The sequence below is a fragment of the Merops nubicus genome, unplaced genomic scaffold (genome assembly GCF_000691845.1).
Source record: "Merops nubicus isolate BGI_N331 unplaced genomic scaffold, ASM69184v1 scaffold51573, whole genome shotgun sequence".
NCBI lineage: Eukaryota > Metazoa > Chordata > Aves > Coraciiformes > Meropidae > Merops > Merops nubicus.
The window spans coordinates 17,742-37,320 of NW_008600618.1; the positions used below are offsets into that span (position 1 = coordinate 17,742).

At 35.2% G+C, this 19,579-nt stretch overlaps 1 protein-coding gene across 1 annotated transcript in view; it reads right to left on the minus strand.

Annotated features, from left to right (window-relative positions):
- The window catches only part of FAP (fibroblast activation protein, alpha), a gene marked incomplete at its 3' end in the record, with an annotated part of 35,918 nt that extends 17,334 nt beyond the window's left edge, over positions 1-18,584 (minus strand). The window contains exons 1-12 of the mRNA XM_008937723.1: positions 18,579-18,584; positions 18,222-18,306; positions 10,817-10,912; positions 8,797-8,891; positions 8,579-8,653; positions 8,329-8,381; positions 7,146-7,218; positions 5,629-5,749; positions 4,921-5,075; positions 3,712-3,815; positions 3,263-3,398; positions 347-391 (exon numbers count right to left, since the gene is read on the minus strand). Coding sequence (XP_008935971.1) covers positions 347-391; positions 3,263-3,398; positions 3,712-3,815; positions 4,921-5,075; positions 5,629-5,749; positions 7,146-7,218; positions 8,329-8,381; positions 8,579-8,653; positions 8,797-8,891; positions 10,817-10,912; positions 18,222-18,306; positions 18,579-18,584 — 1,044 coding nt within the window. The remainder of the gene's footprint in view (positions 1-346; positions 392-3,262; positions 3,399-3,711; positions 3,816-4,920; positions 5,076-5,628; positions 5,750-7,145; positions 7,219-8,328; positions 8,382-8,578; positions 8,654-8,796; positions 8,892-10,816; positions 10,913-18,221; positions 18,307-18,578) is intronic.
- Between the last annotated feature and the right edge of the window lie 995 nt (positions 18,585-19,579).

Genomic DNA, 19,579 nt, shown 5'->3' on the forward strand with positions numbered 1-19,579 from the left:
ATGACATCAGAGGAATTTTACATCTTTTCCTCCATGATGCTTCTAAGAATGACATTGTGCTATGAATCTACCTCTTTTCATTACTTCCCTCCCTTCATTATAGTGTCTAATCAGTTGTCTAAGATTTGCAAAAGGAGACAGAAAAGGAATTCTTAAACTCAGAAGGCAGGTAGCCAGATACTATGACTAGCACAGCATTAAAAGTCTCGGTCCTACAGTGTGACAGGCTTAAGGAGTAGTGTTGTAGGACTCAGAATGGTGCCTCAAGTTCTAAAACACTGCTGTGAAGATTCAGAAAGCTGTAGCTTTTAATTAAATCCAAATAAAGTACAAGTAGAGAACCTACTCCGCCTGCCCATCCTGTTTGACTCTCTTCTATGTGCTGTTGATTCTGAAAAAGAAAATCAAATGTACACTCTTTTAGAAGTTGAAGAATGAAGTTATGGAGATTCAAAATCTTCAAACAGAAAATCTGTAGCTTCCTGTAAAAGAGAATTTTAGAATCCTTGCTATGAAGGACCAGGGACTTGAAGGTTGTCTGAGGTAAACAGTATTACTGTATTTATACCATTATTTTAGTTAAAGTATTGTTTCTTAACAGCTGTCATCAGAGCTAAATAAAATCTAAAGCAATTTTTTAACCTTATGCAATATTTTCATTGAAAGCAAGGATTAACAGCTACATAATCTCATTAATTTTTCAGTAAAGGTCCAAGTAAATAAATTTCAGGAATAATAATATTAAAAAACTGTGTTGGATTCCCAGCTAGTTCATTTGATATATTTCCTTTCATTTCAAAGCTTGATATTAATTTATAACAGTGGATAATGTGACTGCTAGGTACATCTTTTAGATGTAAATCTTAAAAGTGTTAAAAATACAAGCCAAATACTTTAACTAATTGAGGTACATAGAAATCAAGGGTCTCCTCCTTTGGTGCTCAGATTAGAGATATCAGAGGGCCCGATTTTCAATTAAAAAAAGAATAATATTACAAATAACATATCTAGAAAGAAGCATTAAAGACTGGCAAAGTTAAAGTAGGCAGCAAAATTTGCCCAGATTATCATATCCGTAGACTATGAATATAATTTTAGCAGGTCTTGACTTCTTGTAACGTTCCTAAAGCTGATTTTTGAAAAAAAGACTTATACTGAGCATAAATGGATCAGTACCTCCTGCAGCTAAAGCTGCTTTTACATTTTAACTTGTTTTACAAATAAAAAAATGTTTTATTGTTTTTTGCCTTTTTTTTTATTTTACAAAGAAAACAAAGTTTCTAGTGTCTTTTCAACACTTTCCTAAGACTTTCATTGAACAGTGTAATATCCTGCTTGTTAGACAGAGAAAGTAATTTAATATTTAACAATTTTGCATTCAAACAATGTATTTCTTTTTTTATCTTGTAAACTTCTCTTTATACTGTTCATATAATACAGTATTTCCTCACAGTCTGAAATAAATACAACAAATTTGCTTTCTAAAGAATATGGTTTGCATTTGTTATCCTCTATGATTCATTAGAATACAGAATCATGCTTTCTCCTTTTCAGCCTGGTCCCTGAAAAATGACTTACCTAAGAAAAAGTTGCAAGAAAAGGTACGTGCCCCTTAGAAGACTGTTTAGTACTTTGCAAGGGCTCCACTGAGATACTAATTCAGAAGATGGGGTTTATTTTTTTTTAAGATAAGAAAAAAATGAGATGCATTGTTTTATATCTGCATCCTAAATTTATTTTCCTTTCTTAAATTAAGGCTCAGATATTGATGACAAAATACATTAAGGATATATACAAGTTCTCTCATATGAGTAGTCCCATTGACTCCTATGGGATTTTTCCATGTATTAAAGTATTTACAGAATTTAGGGAACTGGCATCTTTATAGGAAATTCCAATTTCACAAACACATGCCTAGCTTTTACTCACATGAATAGTTCCACTGAAGTCATACTGGTATCTATGGTTTATTCACATGAACAAGACTTGAACACATGAACACTTTGACACTTTAGGAACTTCTTGTAGATTATATTTTCAAGTACATAAAGCCTAGCACATTTATTGTACATTAGATTCTTGATTTAATCTGAAATCAACAAGAGAACTATTTTTGCCAATGGAAACGTACGGAGATACACTTTCTAACTGCAAATAGAGCTAATGCAGCACTCCCATCTGTTCACACTCCTTCAATTGGCCATTTGTGCAAACTTTAATGTGATAAAAGCATTGTATCACTGTATAAATACAGAATTATAGAAACGTCAGTAGTGACTCCATAAATAAGGTTTCATGTAGAAATGCAATTAAACAAGGACCATGAACACTGTCGTGCAAGATGTTAAATGTTCTGGTCTGGTTCCAGCAAAGCAATTAAGCACATGCTTAATTTTTAAAAACATAAATAGGCCTACTGAAGTAAATAAAACTGCTTATGTGCTTAAAGTTAAGCTTGTGCTAAAGTGCTTTAGTGGATTGTGGTAGAATGCTAGAACCCTTGATTGATTTTTTTTTTTTTCTGTGCATTAAAATATTTAGTTACTAAAATATAGTTTACCTGGAGGTGAGACAGAGATGCAGTGTTAATGTACTTATTACACAATTACTTATGAAACACATAAAATGCTGCAGTAAATATGCATTTTCTCTTAATAAGATACATCCTTGGAAAGCACTTCAGTGATAATGTTTATGAAAGAAGAGGACTTCAACATCTCTTAGAATTTGCAGCAATTGTCATATAATAGAGGACTAAAAATTATTTTCATGTTGGAAAGGCTGTATCAATAAACTCTGAATTTACAATTTATCAGTTATACAGAACATTTTTATAAGTATTCTTGCCTTTTATTTCCCATCAGTTCCCCTTAGGTCTCAGTCTAATGGTAGTTTTTATAAGTTTTCTGTACTATAAAACTCTAAAAACAAGACATGCAAACACCGTGTACACTAAAAGACAGTAAATGAGACTTGTGTACTAGAGCTACTGAGATTACTGAAATTCAGGGTTACCCTTTCCTACAGGATCTATATGAATTTAATCATGTCTACAGTTGCCATGCTTCACAATTCTTTTTAAGGAAATACTTTTTTTTCAGAAATGCTTTTGTATGTAAGATCTGTAAGTATTTATATGTAGGTATAGATAGCTAGGCCATCTAAGCTATCCTTTTGCTCAACAGAGCATGGTTTTCCCTCCAAACTATCTTAATGATAGAATGACGTATTTAAACAAAATTTATATTTCCAATTTTATTACCTCTGGACAGTCCCAAGTATTTGAATTTTCTTTGAAGTCACAAATAGCTAAGACAGAAAAATTCTGGACTCTCTTTAGCCACTGCACACAGATTCGAGTATCTGTTACCCAAGTAAGCCAAGTAAAATAGTGGTCACTAAAAAATAAAATAAAAAAGAAAGAAATGGTGGTTATTAAAGAACACACATATAGAAATATTGCTACAGATTGTATCCCCCATATTGCTCTGTGGAAGACAACAGCAAAGCTTCCACTGCCCTAAGGATTTTTTTTGGTCCTTTTTAACAAAGGCAAAATCAAAATACATTTTTAGCTAGCTTCTGATCCCTCTAGGAGATGAATATGGCATTCCACTGTTAGAAGCAGAAAACAACTCAGAAGTTCAAGCATTTAAAACAATTAGACAAAACCTTTTTTTAAAAAAGAGGAGAGATTTGAGGGCACACTACCTGGATGCTATGACTGCAGGAACTGGCACCTCCTTAGGACCAAATACTTCAGTGCTAACAGTGTCTACAATAAACACTTTAACAGTAGGATTTTTAGCCCCAGCCTTCCAAAAAAAAAAAAAAAATAAAATACCAGGTTATTCAAATCAGGCTCTGAACAATTCAGATTGCGGAAAATTGCAACACTTTTTTGCAGGAAAGGAGATAGGTTAGAAAATACGTATTTGGTTGACTACAACAAATGTGATCTTAAAACAAGATCTCAGTGACCCTACAGCACTAGTTACTTAACTTTGCATCATTTCATATATAAAACCCAAAACCTTTAAACAGTCAAATTTAGTGCCTTTCTATACAGAAAATGTGCTTGATAGGAACCAGCTTTCGATTTACAGCATAGATCTTTGCAGCACACACTACACTAACTGTAGCATAAAACTCCAGGCATATATTCACATGATTGCAAGTGCTCTTTGTAATCCCAGCTGTGAAATTTGATGGTTTAGCTTAAACTGTTTTCATGCTTGCTTATTCATTAAAAACATTATTTTACATTAATAAAAAACATTATCAGTTTTTTAATTCTTTCCATGTGTGGTCTAAATCATCCAGCTTTATTTTAGAAATGTAACCCAGCCAACAGGTGAGTAATCTCTTAAAATACATTAATGTGATCGCTTGCAACATATGAACATAAGAGTCAGGAGAGCTCTCTAATACATGCTGAAGAAATGCCAACCCAAAACCTTCTTGCCTTAGATATGGCACTTGAAAGCAGTTAAAATCAAAGCCCCTTGAGATCAAAAAAGCACTATGAGGTGTGCAAATAAACTGAAGTTGTTATAGCCTTTATTTTTCAAAATAAAAAAGTATCAAAATTTACTGAAATAAAAAATAACAGCTGCATAGTTGCTACATCACAATATATAAACTGAATTGAAAAAAAAAAAATGTTTGATCATGCACTTCTGTACATGCTTTTTACTTACATGAGTAATTCCATTAAGTTACTGATATCACGAAACACCTACAGTTTTGAATGTAAATATACCTTCTCAGAATTTTGCCTAAATTTGTTTCCTTTCATTAATTTAGGCCACAATGGATTTAACTACTGCAATACAACAACATTTTAAGCACAGTGAATTTTATCATTGTCATAACTAATTTATTAACAGAAAGTTAAGTCAAAACAATGGGAAAACATACCTTTGGGTATGGGATAATTATTTTTCTAGGATACTGGTCCTCACCAAAATATGAATATTCAATAACTGGTATGTCAGAATCATTAAATCGTACATATGCTAGATATTTTCCACTTGGAGACCACCACAGTGCATATCTTGTTGCTAGCATTTCCTCTGAGGAACAACAACAAAAAAATAATTCATAATAGTTTATCACTGTAATCTATATATATTCTAATCTATTTTAGCATTCTACTCTTAGCAGCCTAGACATGTAAAGAGAGTCTATATACTAAATAAATAACACTTAACATATTGCAATAAATCTCAAATTTGAAAGGTTTTAAGAACTCTCAAAACAGACACACAGATCTCAGTTGACTTACTTGAGTTTTTCCTGTGTGCATGTTGGACTTTTCAAAAATTTTTTTAATGTGCCAAAGTGCCAAATTTTCACCCAGATAAAAGCTTCCATTAATGCTTAATTCCCAACCACTGCCTGTGCAACAGAGGAAGCCAAATTTGTAAAGTTTTGATAAAGTTTCAGTAACAAAAGCCTTGTGATTTTGGTTACACATTATGAATACAAAATCCACAGCAAATATAATACAGAAATGAAAACATACTTAGGGCTCTAAAAATAATTACCAACAGAGATATTTCAGATTGGATTGTGAGAACCACGTAATCTAAACATGTCAGTTGTTGCCCTTTGAGATTTACTTACCTTCATAGACCCAGTCAGGAATCCCATTAAATATTTCATTTGGTTTTCCATCATTAGTTATTTTAATTGATGCCTCTCTTGGACTTTGTTTCAAATAGATATTATTCTGATATACATATACCTAAAGACAAGGAAGTATTACTTATGAGTATAGGCACTAATAACAGGGGCTAGAGTAAGGTTTTCTGCACTCAAAGCTTTTATGTTACATCAGCAGTAAGACATAATGAACACAACAAACATATAAATAAACAAACTAACATATAAATAAATAAATGCTACACTAAACCCTTAGCAAATTCTGCAAGGTACCTCAGTAAATAAATTATACATTGCAGGCCAAATTCTGTCTTCAACTATGTCAGAATAAATCCTGAACTTATCTGATTTTAATAAACTTCAGAGGATTCTGGGGATAGCTCTGGTGTGGAAAATAATGGAAAAAACAAATCTTTGAAACTCATCTAAATTACTGTTTTTTCTTTTAAGAAATCCTCAGACGAAGTGTTTTGTGACTTTTCCTTCTGGTTTCACTGAAAGTAGAAGATAGAAACAAATACACAACAACTAAAAAGAAAATCATTGGACTTTTCTAAACCTGTCAAAAGTCCTAGGTGATGTGAGATGAGACTAAAAAAAAAAAGCTTTTACTCTGTCTGGACTAGCTTATCCCTTCCTAGTAAACTAGTTATCAAAAAGAGTTCTTGCAAGAAATGCTTGCAGGCCTTGGGTATCTAAATTTCCAACTAAATGAATGGATGTGGTTAAGAAACCAGAACCAGAAACGTTGCTTTCTTAGAAAATCATGCCTTTTGAAGCTATAAGCATATGTTAACATTAGCATAACATTTTGACTATTCTGTGTTTTAAATGAGAAACAAAGAAACTCCTAAAGCTTTTATTGTATAAAAAGACATCACAGACTGTTAGTACTAGGAAGGTAGGAAATTATCTTCATTGTGTTCTGTCTTCAGAATTCTTCGTAAAGGCATTAACCGTATTTAATTTAATTGAGAGAAATAATACTCTCCAAGAATATGGATAAATATAATCACTGAGAAAGACATACTTGGCTATTAAAAAAAAAGAAAATAACTTTTTTTTCTTGTAATAAGAACCTGGTAACCATTTCCTAGAGTAAAAATTTCAGAAGAGATTTTAAATACTTCATCTCTAAATCTCTGTTGTAAACTCACGTGTTATACAGTGTCAAAGGAAAACACTGGTTTTCAGGCCTTGAAACGACATTTGATCTTACACAATTCTGCTGGTCAATTCTACAAGAGACTGCCTAGTGTACTGAAACATAATATAGCTTGAACATGGAGTCTTCTATTGAGACACAAACAAGTTAAATTTTAACAAGATAAAGCTGTTTTCTTTGTTCTTGCTCACAATCAAGGTTAATATACACAGGCCTGTCAAAATACGGCCTAACAAATAATAACCAAAGGCAAATAAATGTCTTCTAGCCACACAAAGCAAAATCATTCTAGTGCTTTGTTATCTTTACTGACCAATTTGTGTCCAACAGGTGACCAGGATATATACTGAATTTTATGTGGAAGCTGATTTTCTGCTACAAAACCACTGAAAAAAGGAAAGAAGTTGAGATGGCTTTTTGCAGACAGTGCAAGTGAATCATTATACTGTACATTCAGATAAAACCGATGAAGGGCTGTGTTTTCTAACAGCTTATTGGTTTTTGAGCAATGCAAAATTAAGGCAGGCAGTGATACATGCAGTAATGTGATGGTGTGCACCAGTTCTGGTTAAGGCTTGAAACTCAAACCTTTGAAAACATATTCAACAGCTTAACAAGCCCACCTTCTCTCTAATTACTGCACAAGCACCTACAGTCATTTGTTCTGTCTGCAGTCTGTTACAGTCTCAGCAAGTTATTGGGAAATGTCAGCTCAGGATCTAGCATGCTGAGGCAAGCGTTGCAGCAGCAGTCACAACTTTTGTTAAGGATCATGACCCACATGCAGTACCCTCTCCACTCATGTTAGTTTGCCGCGATCTTTTCCTGTCACCTTGAGGAACAGTTTCCCAAGAATGAAGCAGCTCGGCGTAGCCCTTGTTGCTCAGAACTAAGAAGCATTTAGTAACGTTGCTACTTACGCCTTAAAAAGGTGAATGGGGAGGCAGATGGCCTCCTGCAAACTTGAGTGGAAAGAGAAGTGGTTTGGGGAAGATATTGGGAAAGAGACCATGTGTCACAGGTGAAGCTGTGAACTTTTGAGGAAACCAGGACAGACTATTACAAGGTCATTTGGGCTTCAAAGGACATGTGAGAGTTTTACAAAAGTTAAAGATCAGATCAACCATCAAAAGGATGAATTAGACAGCAGAAGCACATGAAAACATAAGGTGTGAGACTGAGGTTGACCCAAGCAGTCAAGATAGGGCAGAAGAAATTATGCAAAGAAAAAAAAAAAAAAAGATGAGAAACCTGAGCAGTGACAGTTTTAGGGCATGAAATACAAATCTATCCAGATATGTGGATGCATAGATGAAAGAATGGTATGATTTTCTTACAGTCCATTTTTCTCAGGCAAACAGGTAAACTGATAGATTCAGGCAAAAGCAAAACAAGGTGGTAGTCACATTACTACAAAGTTTTTCAGTAGAACTGCTTGCAAGCACATCACTACAGAATATTCACCACAGCTCTCTGGAAGAAATATCATGCCTTACCCATATATGAGATCATAAATGTGGTATGATGCTGTATAAGAGTACCTCCACAGCTGCAAAAATTAAGCAAGCAAATAATATTACTAACTTGGAAAAAGATAATCTAATGAAAAATAATCATCTGCTTTTTAAAAGCCTAACCCTTTCTCAAGAAAGTACCAAGAAACTTTTATCTGTGGCAACTACAACCAACAACATACTAAATGAAACCAAGCATTTCATTAAGTGATATATTAAAATAATTAATTACCTTTGAGTAATTGCTTTCCAGAGCTATGAAATATTTGTCTGAGGACAACACATAATTTGAAGCATTAACTTGTTTCTGAAAGATTAAGAAGTTGATTAGATTCTAGTAAAAAAACTTAAAGGATTTGATGAGTCAGGTTTTAATCCACTCACATTTAAACTGGTACTTTAAACACAACTGCATTTTGCTGCCTTTTTATGAACTGAAAAGGTACGTACCATTGTGCTGTTAGTCATGATGATAGTTAGGTAGTTCATTTCAACATTGTAAAGAACAATATCATCTTCTGCAGACTGATGAAGATATTCATTATCTTATAAACAAGACAAAAGGGCTGTTACTTGCACAGAAGATAGAAGATACTCTTTATCAAACTACTTGCTGTTTGATAAACTCACTGTTTATCAAACTACTCACACTTCCTTCAAAAAAATTGATTTTGAGCAGATACCTTTTGGCATCTACATAAAAAATGTTTTTCTTCTAATGACGCCAAGTTACAGAATTATCAACAAACTGTCTTCAGGGTTTTTCAGTACATTCTCAAGATCACACACTGTACATAGAATTGGCTAGTTAAGTTTACAGTTAAATGCCAGACTTTATTCTCAGTAATATCTGATCAGGAATACCAGGCACTTATCCATTAGAAGGTCAGTAACACAGTGTATATGTTTTAAAGAAAATATCTGAGATCTTTGATAATAATTTCACCAGAACATTCTTTCTTGTATGGATTCTGCAGATAACAGCAGCATGTAACTGATACTGCCCTTACTCACACAGGTCCTACAAAGTGAGGGTGAGTGGCCCTCAGTAAGAATGGAATTTAACCTTACCTGTTAGGGTTTACAGGTAGACTCAAGACCTGAGCCACAGTTTGGCAGAGAATGAAGTTCAGATTTTTAGTTTAACATCATTATTTTCTCTGCTATAAACAGAGAGAAGGAATGACATACTTGGTGTAGCTAAAGAGAGAGACTTTGAAGGCTTAAAAGCAGCCTGAAACATTGTATAAGGTGTTTCCTTTTTTAGGAAATCAGATCACCCATGGATCCTTTGAGCACACTTCTGTGATTTGTGTAACAGAGTTTGTGGTGATCTCAGGTGCCCTTAGGAAGAGATACTCAATTTTAACTACTTGCTTCAGAAGAAAAGTAGACATATGGAATGCTGTAGGCATGACTATCTATGGAATCTATGGCATGACTTCTGCGTGAGCTTTCTGACGGTTAAGAGGAAAGATAAGTCTAAGTGAGAAGGATATAAAGAGGGAAGGAGAATATTAGGTTTATGTGATATGATGCCAACATACTTCAGATATTCAGACAGAATTCTAACAAATGGCGACCTAATTTTTAAATCATACAAGTGATGTCAACATACGTCAAACTGTTAATTGTAAAACTTTAACTGCTGCTAGTAATGTCCTGGAAGGCTTCAGTTCAGTTCTTAAATTGTGGATTAAAACCTGCTTGGTAAGCCTCCATGTGAAAGGGCACCATGTTTATTGTCTAGTCAGAGAACAATAACTGCTTGAGGCAGTGCATATGTAGGAGTGGTAGTAGTGTGTGTACTAGAATGAAATCCAACCTAGCTCAAGCCTTTTGGTACTGCTGCAATGATAACAAGACTGATATTTCTGCCTCATGCACACACATATCAGCAGCAATTAACTTAATGTCTTTATCTTCTAACTTAAGGAACCTGGGAACAACTTTGTTTTCTATGCAATGCATTGGATCTCAGGAATTTCAGCAGTGTCAGCATTCCCTTAAATGAGGTAAGAACAGCAGGGCTCATTGCAGAGCTACCCACAACATAAAAGAAGAACAGGGCCTGTAAGGCAGGCTACCTTAGTTACTACAAATGGTAAGTGAAGAAATGCTGTGACACACAAAACCCCAGATTGCTTAAGAAAATACTGATATTGATATATTTCTTTTACTTGCTGCAATGAATATGCCAGCAGAAGAAATAAAACACTGAAGGCCTTTATAAAATTATAGTTTATACTTGAGGCAAACATGTCTGTTTAAACATCAAATACCTGGAATGCCTAGAATAGAGTGACAGGGTAGCAAATTTCAACCGTAAGTTTTGACTAGGAGGTTAATTTCACGTTAGCATTCATTCACAGTAAAGCTGGAAGGAAAATACATTTCAGAGTCTGTATAAACAAGTCCAGAAATATACATTATAAGCATTTATTTATGTTTGGGAAAAGGTTACACTTACCTGACACCCAATATGGAAAAAACGTTTTGTATTGGAAGTTTCCATTCAAATAGTCCTCCAGTGTAAGAGCTCTGGGACCATCATCTGTGTTGATAACTAAGAATAAGGCAGAAAGTTTCTATTAATTCAATGCTGTGAAGTGGGGAAAAAAATCCCAAAACCAAACCAACAAGTAGTCAGTAGTAAATTTTTTTTCTATTTTTAGCACCATTGACACAGAGGAAGAGCATAATCCTGGAGGTATGAAGAGAGTAGGGACAGCATACAGGAAAGTTCTCTGTTACTGTTCTGATAAGGTCCTTTAGCCTCTGAAGGACTCACCTTTAGGAATACAAAATTACAAACCAAAGAAACTAGTTTATTCCACCCAGTCATTTATTCACTCAGACATGTTTGCTTGTAGACCCTGTGAGTCCAAGAAAAGCTTTTTCTACACAAAAGACAAATCAAAGTTTTTTTAAAGAATGGATTTCATGCACTTGCGTGGTACACAGAGACAACTACTTTCATCTGGACCTGCACATATTCAGTAGAGTCAAACAACAGGATGTGCATACAAACCCCTACTGCCAAGTTTCATAAATGCCTCATCAACCAGTGTTAGAAGATAGATATAAGGCTTGCAAAACAAATACCATCCATATATATTTCTTAGTAGCTAGATGAAAAAAATAGATGAAGCATGCAGGTAAAAATAATGCTGAAAAGTAATGAATGAGTGAATGTGAATGTCAACTTTTTATTTAATGCTTAACAAGAAAACTGGCAATGATTCTGGAGACAAGACTCTAATATTTGATATCTAAGCAGATTAGATAGCCACATAAAAATAATGCACAAAATCGTAGCTGCTTTTGTGGCTCTTCTCTATGTTTCTTTCCAAAGCTAAACACCTTAAGTGAGGGTAGATTTTAAAAACAAAATTTAAGAGCAATCAACTGGATGAGAAGAGGGTAATACTGAAAATACTGACTTGCTAAGTGCACGGAAATGAAAAAATCCGATATGAAATGGGGGCAAGCAAAAAAGAAAAACTATGCAGTTCACAAGAGAAAGAATAATCAAAATATTTAATCCTCAAAAGACACGGGAACATCTCTGATAAAGGCCTGTTCTTAAAGTACCATAATAAATGGCAGCTTTTAAGTCTAGGCATTCTGGATTCTATGCTTTTCTCCTCAAGTCAAAGAGACTTCTGCCATAGTCTTCAGAGGTAGCAGGGATGTCACACAGCAGTCTAGTACATATCTGCCACTTCCCCTGTTCCTTCAGAGTTCTCAGATGACAGCCCAATAATCAAGATGACTCATTGCCCTCAGGTTTCATATCATGCTCCATCACTTCCTCATTACAACTGCCCTCTCTGTTAAGATCACACTGACTTCCCAAGAAATGTTTTTTCATCATATTCTTTTCTATGGTACTTTGTAATGATAATACATGTGTTCTTCTGCTAAGTGACTATTACTTACTGTAGAATACACATGTCAGGTTGACTTGACACTAGCTTTGTGTGCACTAATGCAGAAGAAAGCTGTCATAAGAAATAAACCTGAATGCCAGTCCATAGAAAAAAAAAACTTACCAGTATAAACTCTGATCTAGCAATATGCTCAGAAAATTCCCAAGAATATATTCAGAAACTTCCTATGTTCAATAAGAAGTTAATACATCTTGCTAATACCATGACTGTATATTAGAGATCTTCGATATGTTAATCATAAACACAGAAGACGGTAAACTCTTAAAAAAAATGCATAGAAAATAATCCCAAAGAAGAATCCACTTCTATTACTATTGAGTGATGATCACTTATCACTAACTTTTGGTTTAAGTTCTCTAAGTGAATAAGTTTATTATCAAAAGAAATCCACCGGTAAGATCTATTTCCATGGTTGTTTCTATAGGAGGCTTAAATCTGCACTCCTATTTTGATACTTTAATCTGGTATAATTTCCTGGTTCCTTCTCCCAGATTAAGAGGATTTTTTACCAAAAAGACAAACAATATCACCAATGTCACATCTCTGGTTTAATTTTCACAGCTTTAATTTATACATTTATTCTGTTAACCATCTCACCCTTACATCTTAATGTTCTGTGATGATTTATTATGACTGCTAAGGATTTTCAAAATGTGTCAACTCCTATCTGAATTTCTACCAGTGGACTGCAAAAAAAACATGAACACAACTGTATCTTACTTGATTACGTACTATTTTGAATGCTTGCTTCTAGGCAACCGAAGATATATTTAAATGTTTTACTTAAAAGCATCATCTTTAATTGTTCACTATAATTGTTGCAGATTCTTTCCTCCGTAGCTAAAGACTGGGTTCAGTAATAGTATTTGAAATCTCTGATCACAGAACCAACCCTAACATGAAGAGTACTTTACACTTCAAAGTGTCTGCAGCACTATATAGACATTGATTTGGATGGCTGTTGGTAGGCTTGGTAAATTCTTTTGTTGTGTTTGGTTTCTCTACGAAACAAAAAGGATGAAAAAAGATGCTCACTGGCAAAAAGGAAGTAAATAGAGACAACCATGGAAATAAAAGCTTATCAAATTTCAGCTTTGCTCTTTTTCCTTCACCAACTCACTGTTTCAGTTTTAATCCTTTTTGGTCCATTTGCATTCACTGCCAGAGTGCAGCTCTGTATTTCTCTGTGCACTGAACTGGTTATTTGCTTCACAATGTAACTTCATCTATCTGTTCCATAATCATGATTAGTCATGCATTTGAGTAATTATGGCATATATACATAAACATATATACATATACATATATATATATAGTGGTGGTGATATAAGCCTACACGCATCTATTAATTGTCACTGGCTTTACACGGATACCTTCTCCTTTATTCTTCAGTTCACTCTTACGACAGAAATTAACAAAAGCAGAAATTCCTATTATATTAATCTCAAATTTATACACACCAATCCATCACTGTGAAATTCTGTTTGTAATATCAGCATTATCCCTTTCAAAGACTGGATGTGGGTAGACTGACAGAACCCTTGCTTAGGATTTCAAAGAATATGACTATTCCACAACATAGTCTAATGTACATCCATATAAATTGTGTCTACTCCTGCCAAATTAAAGCAAGCATATATAACAATCAGGAAGTATTCTTGTTTCTGTAATGTTATTTCTATATATGTGGTTTTAGATATGTATTTTATATATATTTAATATATACATATTTTTGTATTAATATTATTTAGCTTCCACTGCTACACAGCAAGCAGATGACTTGCCAAAATAAAACTAGTTAGAATGGTATTATGTTCTGCTTCTGCACTACAATGTCCACACTCATCTCTGTGGGCTGATGCTAAAGCACAAGGCCTTCAATATGCCCAGGAAGACAGCCTTCCACTTGAGGAAACCATAGCCCAGTTCAGGATCAGTAATTATTTGCAGCACTCCTGATATTGCTCCAAAACTTCTGGTCACACTCAGCTCCACATCAGCTGAGTCTGATTTTCCACACCTGCATTGCATTCAGTCATTTTTTGTGAGGTGTGCCACTGCTTTCTCATTGAAATTTAATTCAAAAACACCCTTTGGAATGAGAAGACGACGTCTGAGCAAGTCATGTGCCGCACGATGATCCACTTCTTATTACTGGTAGGAACAGAAACTGTCTACAGAAAGCTAGAGCATGCTAGAATGAGAATGGTTTGGTTTACTGCTGGCTCTAACATTTCTACTGCCTAAAAGTCCAGGAAAGGAAAAAGGCCTCTCTCTAACTATACACTGAGAAAGAATCATTACAATTCCCTTCAGTTATTGAAAATGCAGTTTTCAGAAAATATATTTATATAAAAAAAGCTATTATAAAAATCTACCTTAAATCATACCCATCATACATTATTTCTAAGCATAGACTTTAAGAGGTAAGACTGCTGTGGTAACCCTTTTAAATTAGTCCTAAACCAGAGTATTTATTTTCCCACCAGCATGCGAATAAGCATAGAAATTGAACAAGTATGGTTTTGGTAAACACTTCATGCTGATTTAAGTGAGAAAGATAAGGGACAAAGAGATTCTTCAAAGCACTACTCAGATTTGGTAAAAAAGGGCCCACCCGGTCCCACAGCTGCATAAGTATAGCAGACTGAACCCTGTTAAGGGAATATAAACTATTGGAGCATATTGGGTTTTGAGAATTTATCTAGAAATATTTTACTATGAATTCCTACCAGTTCCTGTGCAGACTAAGGTACCAAACAGAAGAGGTATGAACTAGTCTAATCCATAATAATATTGGGTTTTATTACTCTGTTCTGATAACCTTATGATAGCTCTCTTCCACCAGCATACAGACCACAGCCAGTCTTACACTATTACTTAGATCTGAGCCTGAACTTGTAGCTAAGACTGGACCACCAGATTTTGGTGGAAGCACACTGTCAGAGTTATCTATTGATTTTCAAGTACAAGAAACTTCAGCAATAGCTGAGAGCTTATAGTTTGTCACTTGCCAATTTTGATTGATGGCCAAAAAGATGGGAATTTCTTTTTATTTCTGTTTCAAGCCAAATATCCAGACACTCATTTCCATTAGAAAGCAGCAACTAACAGCACCACCCTAGCTGAATTCAGTGCCAGCAACTGAATTCTTGACTGGATTGCACTCTGCAATGATGGAAGCCACCCTGTTTGACTTTGCATCATTACACAGGGAGGCATTTATAGAATCAGAAAATGGATTTGCCTAGGGTATAGCAGAGTACATCACCAGTTTCTAAGAAACTGGCTGCTTACCACCTCCTGGTTGAGAAGCCCTATGACCCAATGTGCAAGATCAGAGAACCAGGGTCTTGGTCTCAGGCCTTGGTTAAGAGAAACACTGAAAGGCAGGATTCTGGATAGTAATTAAAAATAACATAAGAAAAGATTAATTTAGAGCCTAAGCAGTACATTCAGTTAATTGTAACTCTGCCTGTGGTTCCACTATTGCTTTTCAAACACAAACAGGTATTTCCTTTCTTGCTTACGCTGCATAAGAACGGGGCTAGGGACACCAGTGTACAAGTGAAAAGAACCTTTCTGAGCTGTTTGAAGTCGGGTTATTGTACGTAAACCACACAGCACATTCCTACCTCAAAGAAATGTCAAAAAACTATCACTGATTTCTAAGGCATAGGTGCCATTCACTATATTGAGATTGCCCACCTTGCTCTTCTGAGCCCCACAGAAACTGTGTAATAACTGCAACTAAGTATTTCCCCCTTACTACCCCCTCCAAACAAATAATCAGTTTCCACTATAACCTTTGAGAATTTTTCACATCTTTATACTCTTCCATGTGCAAACCAAAATGAGCTATTACATTTTGAGAAGCTTGTAGAACACGAAATTACTAGAAACTTCGCAAAATCAGAACTAAATATTTCTTTCATTTCTTTCAGAACTACAAGTTACATTTTTCTTTGCTGACTTCTTAAGCAGAAACTGTGTCTATTTCTACATATCTCATATGCAATTGTCTTTCTAGATTGCCACATTCCTCCCATTAAGCTGTAGTAAAGACAGAATGTACAAACAACATTCCATCTCTAGCTATTTCCTGTCTCTCTTCGACTTGCAAAACTTGTAACTGCAAAATTAGTTTATATTTCTTCCACTTACACCTGATCAGTAGACTAGTAAGAATTCAAAAAGGTTTAGGCATTCATAGAGACAACTGGAACACTTACAGTTCCACCTGAGAATAAGAAGCCATAATCGGCTCAACATATTGTGTGTTCAACATAATTCTGTATTCCACAATTATCAAAAATGCTCCTTCAAAAGCATTTGGTAAAGCAAGATAAAGTCTTTATCATCCTACTGGATCTAAATGTGATATCTGATATGACTGGTTAACAAGTCACTATTCCAAGAAACTACAAAGATGAAAAGAGTTCTTCATAATGGCTCAGATACTGAAAAGGCTCAGAATAAAACCAGTGTGCTTGTATGTGATAAATTCAGAATGGAAAAATACACTCAATTCCTCCTACAGTACCTTCCATGATCTTCAGCAACTTCTTCAGGCTGCCAAACTGATCCTTGGTCTCCAGTCTCTTTGTTTCCCCACTGCTTTTTTTTTTTTATTTAAATCTCATAATAATATTTTGCCGTGTCTTAACATGTAGACTTGGTATGAATAAGTCTGGCCTGGTACCGTACATTCAACCAGTAATGAAAGCTCAGATATGACCATGCTTAAGGTAGCAAAAAAATCTGGCACCCAACCACTGACAGAAGTCAAATCTACCACTCTGAGGTGGTATCTCTTCCCAGGACTGCCTACCATCTTTACATAATCTATGCAGCACATGCTGCATAAAAGAATCAGCCTTAGCTGCTTCAGAAACTTCCAGCCATTCTCTCAATGAAACAAACCATGATAACCATATTCTACAGAAAGAGCAGGTAGGAAAGAGATTTCACCTTGCACAAAACCTGCATAGTAACTACACAACTTCACTTTTACAAGACTTAGGCAGATAGCTGATTTTATGACATTTAGCTGCAAATGCAAAACTGATTTCATCATCTCAGTCACTCTGCCAGCATATGAACAAAGAATAATAATACAAAAAGAAACTCCTTTAAATACAGACTTCTACTGGAATATAGGTTTTTCATTAATCAAATGCCTCTGAAATAATTAAAATAGTAATCTGCTATAGTGAAAGGACCATGTAAATACTTATATTTCCCTTTTCACACCTCTCATAGAAAAAATTACTATCAAGTCAGTGCCAACAAGCTCCAAATTTCACATGACACTCACTTCAAACTTTACCAAAGGACCCAGAAGACCACACTGTGTTGATTTACTTACTACAGGCATAATAATATTGGAGTAAACTGTGCATCCCTATTTTATACAATTCTGACTTTAATTTTCAAATGCAATCTTAAATATGCTCACAGACAATTCATCACACCCTACCTACAGCAAAATGTTAAAATCTAAACTCAACAGAAAACTTCTGTAATTGTTATGCAACCATTTAAAACAAAATACAAGTTCACCAAGGTAAAGGAAATTACTAACAGTTTGTGAGAGTCTCCTAACCCCCAACACAGTAATATAAAATGAGGAGACCCGAAAATTATTTTTGCAGTCCTGTCTAAGAACATTATATATCATGCACAATAAAGCTAATTCACTGCCTTTCACTTCAAGGAGTTCCTTGTTTCAACATCTGCTGGCATTTCAATCCTACCTTCAGGATATTTCAGCTGTCAGTACATTTCTGTAAAGTGATACAAAGACATAACAGTTCTGACAGGGCAACCCTAAAGATGATTTGACGAACTTTTGTGAACTTTAGAAGCCATAGTGGCTAGAGATATTGTGTTTTAGACTACATTAGGTTACAAATGCCTTACCTCTTGATGGAAGCAGTATAATACACGTAAGTAATAAGGAAAACAAAAGGCATATAACCACGCCAAATATGATTTTTAGTCGGGTCTGCAGGACAGAAACAAACAATAATTACATTTCTAATATTGCCTGAAGCACACTTCTATGGCTTCTAAATAATTAAATCCTCCCACTCTTAACTGCTGTAATTTGTCCAAGCAACAAGCAGAAATGTCCTTGCAGTACATTTGAAAAGACTTCCCTTTCCTTTTTCTCTAAAAGAAGTACTTTCACATCAGAGCCTGGCATTGTGCAACAGCCTACAGTTTAAAACAACAGATGTAAATATTACCAAAAGCTGAATTCAGCAGCATACAGACCTTCATTTTCCTGCTGTATTCTAAAAGAATGTGAAGTCTCTCTTCTGGGTGTTGGTCAGTGGATCCAGAAGAATTTGAAAAGGCAGTGTCTGTTTTCACAGTTGGCGGCCAAACCTCTGGCAGACTTTTTTTTTTTTTTTTTCCCCCCTCTTTTGAAAACTGTGCCAAATTTCAAAGGGTTTTCATAAAATTAGAAACACTCTTTTGGGTAAGTTTGTGTACCAGAAATGGACAGTGGGTGGCTATAGGGGTGGTGATTATATACTTCCTATCAGTATGAGCCGTAACCAACATCTGCTTACACTAACTTAAGGGGTTTATGACTCAACAGTTACTTGATACATACTGGTTTTCTCTGAAAAGTATCTGCTGTGTATTTTGGCAATCCTCATATTCTCCAGACATAGTCATGACCTTATTTCTATTCTCTACAGAAAAATTAAAAGAAAATCCAATAGCTTTTTTTGTTTATATATAATTTGTTTACTCTCTGAAATAACAAATGACGGCATAAGACTGCAAAACAAGAAGCAGAAATAGATATAATTTAATATCTTCCACATGTGAGAATTACTTTTTTCCTCAGAAAACTATCAACTTCTATAGGCTATGTAAGAGAGCTTAGAGACGTTAACTATCTACAGTGCAGCCCAGTGCAAATTCTGAAATACTGGTTAAACCACCAGCTGCACATATTTTACTTAGCTTACTGAAATCAGGTCAACCAAAAACGGAGAAAACGTCTCTTCAGACTGCAGCGTCAAGTTACAGAAAAGACTGCTCGGCAGAGAGAGAAATACTCGAGAAGGGAAGTGAAAGTATGCCGTGCTCTATAAACTGACTTTACACAGATATTCTTACTACTGGCAGCTCAAGAGCCGCTCTAGGCAGCGCCTGGGACAGGGGGAGCCGCGCCTCGCCGTTCCCGTTCCCCTGAGGCGGGTGTGGGCACCGCGCCGAGCGGGGGAGTAACGGCCGGAGGGGAGCGGGCAGCGGGAAGT